The following is a 6,456-nucleotide window of genomic DNA, read 5'->3' on the forward strand; positions in this document are numbered from 1 at the left end:
GGTAGGGAACTTTCGGGATAGCATTTGAAATGTAAATAAACTAAATAATAATAATAATAAAAAGTTGGTGCTTCTCCAGATGTGCAGAGCCAAGCATTGCTCTAGGTCTCTGCTTATATTACTGCCCAGTGGGATTCTAAGACTGTATCTGGTTAACATGAGTGAGTAATGTCACTAAGTTCAGGTTATCAGGTGCAGCCTTGGGTGGAGTAGGGGTCCTAAGCTAATTTTTACATATCTAAAAATATTTTAATATGCTAATTATAATGGGTAAAGAGAGGAGCCAAAGATGGAGAGATCAAAATGTGTGGGACCCAGGAGACCTCATAGTCAATATGTATGATTTTATATTGAAAAGAGAAGCTGGGGTAAGGAGAGGTTCAGGTTAGGGAGTCGGATGCTGGGAGAGCTAGCCAACATTTACTCAGATATGTTAACAGGCACCTTAGCCATTTGTCCTGGGTTTCTTTGAGACCCAACACTGACAGCTATTAAATAAAAAATCAGTTTTTAAAAGATTACACTCATAAGATGGGTGTGATAGTTCATACCTTTAATCCCAGGATTTGCCAAGCAGAGGCAGGTGGTCCTCTGTAAATTCCAGGCCAGTCAGAGTTATATAGAGTGTGGGGGACTCGGGGTTAGGAGATTAGATTTATTTATTTACGGGGTTCTGGGAATCCAATTAGTATCATCATGATTGGCAGCAAAGCGCCTTTATCTGCTGAGCCATTCTGCCCGCATGATTAGAACTTTTTGAACTGTACAACAGGGACATCGCTAGTCTTCCAGACTTGGCAGTGTCAAAGCCAGCTTCAATCTTGGCTTACAAGAGAACTTTCCCATGAGCCACAACCCTGAAAGCACTGGGATGGACTGCGCAGCCTCACTCGAGTTCGAGGCCTCGCCCCTTGGCGCTGAGTCTCTGACAGCGGCTGCGTGAGCCGCTGAGAGTTCTGGGAATTGTAGTTCCATTGAGCTGATACCCCCTACTTCCGGGTTTAGCCGGCAGTACCGCCATTTGTGTGTGTGTGTGTGTGTTTGTGTGCGTGTATGTGTGTGTGTGTGTGCGTGTGTGCGTGCGTGTGAGTGTGTTGTGTATGTGTGTGAAAGCGTCTTCTGTGGCTCAGCTTTGTGGCTGGGCTCAGTCTACACGGAGCGACCTGGCGGATGCTGACTCGAGGTGGAAGCCAGACCCCCACCACTCGAGTCATGTCGGATGTGCTTCAGGATCGGGACAGGAAGCGGTGAGCCCAGTTTCGTCCTGACGCTGAGTCGTGAGCGGCTCAGACCCGCCCGGGTCCTCACCACGGGCTCACGGACGTCCAGGTTGGTGTTAGATGAGGGACGCTTACAGTGGACGGTATGCGCATGCGCAGGGTCTAGGCGGGAATCTGGACGCGTTGGTGTCAGTGTCTTGGGGTTCCTGTGCCTCAGTGTAGAACTCTGGGTCTCGGGGGCGGGGGGCTGTGAAGATTGCACAGTTGTGCGCATGCACGGATGGTTGGTTGTGTGGTGGGACAACTTTGGGACCGAGGATGTCTAAAAGGATGGAAAACAGGGCCTAGGCATAGGGCAGATAATTGAGAGGCCCGAGGGGACACTAAGGTGCCTTGCATCTTGGACCAAAAAGTTTTAGAAGAGGTATTATCGCCACGGAGAGACAAGGTGGTGGGGCCTCTAAGGTGAGGAGTTCAGGTCTACTTGGCATAGTAGGGGGGGGGGGTCCCTAGGGAGCTTTGAAACCACGAAGTTGATGAGTTGTCCCTGATTGTCCTTAGGCTGCCTCTTGATTCCTGTCTCAGGAGGCAAAGATTGTCTTGCTTTTTCTAAAGGGGATGTGTCACTTTGATGTGGGGAGAATGGGCCCATCTCGCCTACTGAGTCCATGATAGGGTGTGTCACCTAAGCTGGAGGCCCTACGGGCATATGCAGAATCAGCTCTGAGGGGAGGGAGAGACCCTGAGGGTAGGTGCAGAGGTGGGTGTGACCTGAGCAGTTTCCTCTGTGTGTACTGAAGTACCAGGAAATCCCCTCCTCCACTGCGTAGTTAGTGGAGAGCCTTCCAATGCACAGATTCTTTTTCCCAAAGAGAGGAACCATGCCACTGTTTTTGTACTAGATCTAAGCCCACGCTGTACTCATGAGCAAGTGTTTGTGTCGGAATCACCAGCCACCTCTGAAGAGGTGGTGGTTCTTGTACCCGGGAAGACACTTCTGGCAAGCCTGGGGGTGACCTGTGTTGGAGATGTATGTGGCTTCAGTTCCTAGACCAGGCATGACAGCCAAGCAGAGCAATGGCCGCAGTTTAGCCCAGTGAGCCGGTGGGTTTACTGTTGTTCCCTACGGAAGTATGAGTGAAGGGTTTCTTACAGGAGCGGGATGACTCAGCTGTGTCACAGAAAAGCCCACAGGAGTGATGACTCAGGGAAACTGCCTCTCTGGAGGTGCCTGCAAGACTCCAAGGCAGCTCATCTAGGCAGGGTACCTCCTCCCGGCCTTTGCTATTGCATGTATAATCTTAAGGAAGGGTGTCTGTGTTTGGGGGGGGGGGGGTGTTTAAAGTTTCAGCTTCTAAGATTTTTAAGTTTTATTTGCTTCCTGAGTCTTTTTTCAAGACAGGGTTTCTCTGTATAGCCCTGGCTGTCATGGAACTCACTTTGTAGACCAGGCTGGCCTCGAACTCAGAAATCCGCCTGCCTCTGCCTCCTAAGTGCTGGGATTAAAGGCGTGCGCCACCACACCCAGCTTGCTGCCTGAGTCTTAGAAGCACCTCCCTTCTCCTTTTAGGAGGGATTCTGAGGAAATGGGTTCACTCAAGAGCAGCCTGGAGGTCCTGGTTCTTGTCCCAGGAGAGGCAATATTGTTTCAGTTAATCAATCCTTTAGATAGTCAGGTACCAGATTGAGGGTGCAAGGGCCTAGCAGAGGATTCTAGGCAGAAGGCCCTGTGCATGCCAGTGTATTCAATTAGAGGATCTAGAACTGGCACCTGAAACCTGAACACCTTAGGGTTCTAAGGTGTTCAAGTTGGGTAGAAACTCCAGCTTGGAGGTAAGGAATCTATACCTTAGCTGCCTTCTGGTTGACACCTGGCTGGGAGAAGGCAAATGCTGTAAGCATCTTTATGGAGTATGTATTGCTAGGACCTTTGGTCTGGCCTATTCTGCCTTGAAGCAAGAGAATGCCTAGGTTTATAGGAGAGCAGGGTGGAAGACAGGGAAGGGCCCAGATCCCTTGGCTCTAGCCTAAGTTTGAGGACACCTTGGGAGCCAAGTGTTGAGGGCCTAGGACTGGTTCTAGAGCTCCATGCTCAGACTTAGGTAATGTATTTTAACTGCAACTCCACAGATATGCAGAACTGGTGGCCTCAGGACCATTGTGGCAGGTGTGACTTGGAGCCACAAAGGGGATACAGAGTCCTATAAGAATCTGCTGGAAGCCGGGCGTGGTGGCGCACGCCTTTAATCCCAGCACTCAGGAGGCAGAGACAGGCAGATTTCTGAGTTTGAGGCCAGCCTGGTCTACAGAGTGAGTTCCAGGACAGCCAGGGCTATACAGAGAAACCCTGTCTCAAAAAAAAAAAAAAAAAAAAAGAATCCGCCTGGAGCTGTGGTGTAACTCGGCTGGTTAAGTGCTTGCCTAACATGAAGGAAGCCCCAGGTTCTATCTCTGGCACTTAATAAATCCGGTCTGGTGGCACATGACTATAAAAGCAGTTCTTGGGAGGTAGAGGCAGGAGGATGATACGTGTGAGGCCAGCCTAGACGACATGAAACGCTGACTCAAAAAATAAGGAATCAAAACCAAAACAAGAAAGAACCCCAGATGGGCAGAGCACCCAGGTCCTGAATGCAAATCCTTCATGGGAACCCGCTTGGATGAAAGGTGTGTGCCACCGAGCCCAGCTAGAAATGCACTTTTGACACATAGTGCTGGAATCTTGGTGGATTTTGCTGTAATCACAACCAGTTGATTCCCAAGTGTAGGGGAAGACAGGGTCTCCCTGGCATTCAGGTGCCCAGGAAGGTGCACAGCAGGAATTAGATACTCAATTGAGACTCAAGCTGGAGCCTGGTGGGTGGAGGGAAGTAGGTGGGATTGTACATTAGTGCTGAGGTGAGAATGGGGGGGGGGCAGGGTAGTGAGAGAAAGATGGGGGCTGAGGATGGGGCATAGTTGGTAGAGCGCTTGCCAGCGTGCACAGAACACCGGGTTCCAGCCTTAGCACCACATGAGCAGCGGTGGGGTTGGTGCCTCAAGCGGGATGGGTCAGCTGCTACCCTGCTTTCCAAGTTCGTGACATCAGATGGGCACAGAGACAGCGGAGCTACAGAGGTACAGGGTCTGGTCCTGGCAGAGGCTGATAGGTGGTGTGACTGCCAGAGGTCCCCAATTCTGCGTAGGCCATTGTGGCTTTAGTTCCAACGAGCCCTCCAGACTGATAGAGGAGGAATCAGGTTCAAGTTACAAATTCAGAGCCTGAGGGTTTGGGTAAGAATCTGAGGCAGATTCTGGTTGGATGGTAGAAGGAGGGGTCTGTCCTGTCCCTGGCCTGTTTGGATAGGGAGATGGAGGCTCTGCATGTTTGCTGAGGAAAGAACAGTGTTCTCAATGAAATAACTCTCTGGAAAGGCTGGGGCTGTGTCCTGAATTCCCTTTACTTGGTCAGTGACTATATGGTTCCTAGGCCTGGAAAGAGATTGTCTCGAAGTTGCACACTCAAGGCAGTAAAGTACGTAATACTAAGGGGTACTTTAAGTGCTGGGTGTTTGTGGGGCTCCCGGGACCCAGTGAATGCCCTGACTGGAGCTGCACATTTTGGTACTGGGCAGATAGATGGTCATGTTTTAAAGCATGAGATGGGCTTACAGGGTAGTGGGGATGGGAGAACAAAGTGGAGCTACAAAGATCTGACCTGGAGCAGCAACTCAGGGATTCTTGGTTAATGTCCAGTTGGGGCATTAACTACCAGGGGGCAGGCTGGGCTAGAGAGCGACAGTACAGGCTGTGCAGAACTGCTTTGTTTATGCAGCTCGGTACCACGCCACACCTGGAGGAGACCATGGAGCAGCAAGACGATGAGTCCCTGGAGTCCCTGCAGGCCTGTGTGGAGGTGAGTGAAGCCACCCCTCCCCCAGTGGCCTCAGCAACTTCCTGCCTGACCCCACAGCCCGAGCCTTGGAAATCTCTTTGCAGTATTTTAAGGGGTTTGGTCCCTCATGGGTGGCAGGCTTTTTAAAAGATTGATCAACATATGTATGTGCATGTATACACACGTGTCAACAGGGGTATTTGCCTGTATAGAAGGCACCAGATTGTAGTCTCTTTACATATTTTGAGAGATGGCCTTTCTCTGATGTTGTAGTGCAATTTCTTCCAATTGAAGTGTTCCCTCTGGGTTGATGGGTGGGGGTGGGGGGGGGGATAAATAAAATGTCACAGAATTGATAAAGTGGAGAGCCAGGAGGGCTCCTTCCCTGAGGATAATGGGAACAAAAACCTAACGGTTACAGAGGAAACTCTGAAGGTGCACTGCAGAGGAGCCCCCCTCAGGCCTGTTGAACTACCTGCAAGCTGTGCAGGAGCTCTGGGGGTGTAGCTGATCCTGCTAGTGACCCTCACCCACGCCCCTGCTAGTGACCTCACCCACGCCCCTGCTAGTGACNCACCCACGCCCCTGCTAGTGACCTCACCCACGCCCCTGCTAGTGACCTCACCCACGCCCCTGCTAGTGACCTCACCCACGCCCCTGCTAGTGACCCTCACCCACATCCTTGCTAGTGACCTCACCCACACCCCTGCTAGTGACCTCACCCACACCCCTGCTAGTGACCTCACCCACACCCCTGCTAGTGACCTCACCCACACCCCTGCTAGTGACCCTCACCCACGCCCCTGCTAGTGACCTCACCCACGCCCCTGCTAGTGACCTCACCCACGCCCCTGCTAGTGACCTCGTCTTTGGATTTCTATTACTGTAACAAAACACCCACAAGCAAGTTGCGGAGGAAGGAGTTTATTTGGCTGTTTATCACCAAAGTAAATTAGGACTGGAATGCCAGCAAGGCAGGAAACTGGAGGCAGGAGCTGAAGCAGAGGCCAGGGAGGGGAGCTGCTTACTGGCTTGTTTCCCATGGTTTGCTCATTCTGCTTTCTTACAGAAACTTGAGATTGGTATACATGGTTTTCCTTTCTGGCCTGAATAAGCACATGTATGTTTCATCTCCCCAGGAAGAGTCTATCACACACCAAAGGCTAGCATTTCCCCTGATAAGCTGGAAGCCAGTAGGTCCTAGTGATTCTCTGCTCTCTGCCCCTCCGAGCTGGGGTTACAGGTATGCCTGCGACATGGCTTGTTACCTGGCTTCTGGATCTGAGCTCCTAACCCTTGATCGATCGATCGATCGATGGATCTCTCTCTCTCTCTCTCTCTCTCTCTCTCTCTCTCTCTCTC

The 6,456-nt window shown here is 51.2% G+C and overlaps 1 protein-coding gene across 2 annotated transcripts in view; it reads left to right on the top strand.

The window, feature by feature from the left end:
* The first annotated feature begins 1,027 nt into the window (after nucleotides 1-1,027).
* The window catches only part of Znf180 (zinc finger protein 180), a 23,127-nt gene continuing 17,698 nt past the window's right edge, over nucleotides 1,028-6,456 (top strand). Inside the window, exons 1-2 of one of the 2 annotated variants that reach the window (XM_021218843.2) lie at nucleotides 1,028-1,329; nucleotides 5,035-5,115. In XM_021218843.2, coding sequence (XP_021074502.1) covers nucleotides 5,065-5,115 — 51 coding nt within the window. In that variant the 5' untranslated portion in view covers nucleotides 1,028-1,329; nucleotides 5,035-5,064. The remainder of the gene's footprint in view (nucleotides 1,330-5,034; nucleotides 5,116-6,456) is intronic. The other variant, XM_029532267.1, reaches the window with a different exon arrangement.

This window comes from Mus pahari, chromosome 19 (genome assembly GCF_900095145.1).
Source record: "Mus pahari chromosome 19, PAHARI_EIJ_v1.1, whole genome shotgun sequence".
Lineage (NCBI taxonomy): Eukaryota > Metazoa > Chordata > Mammalia > Rodentia > Muridae > Mus > Mus pahari.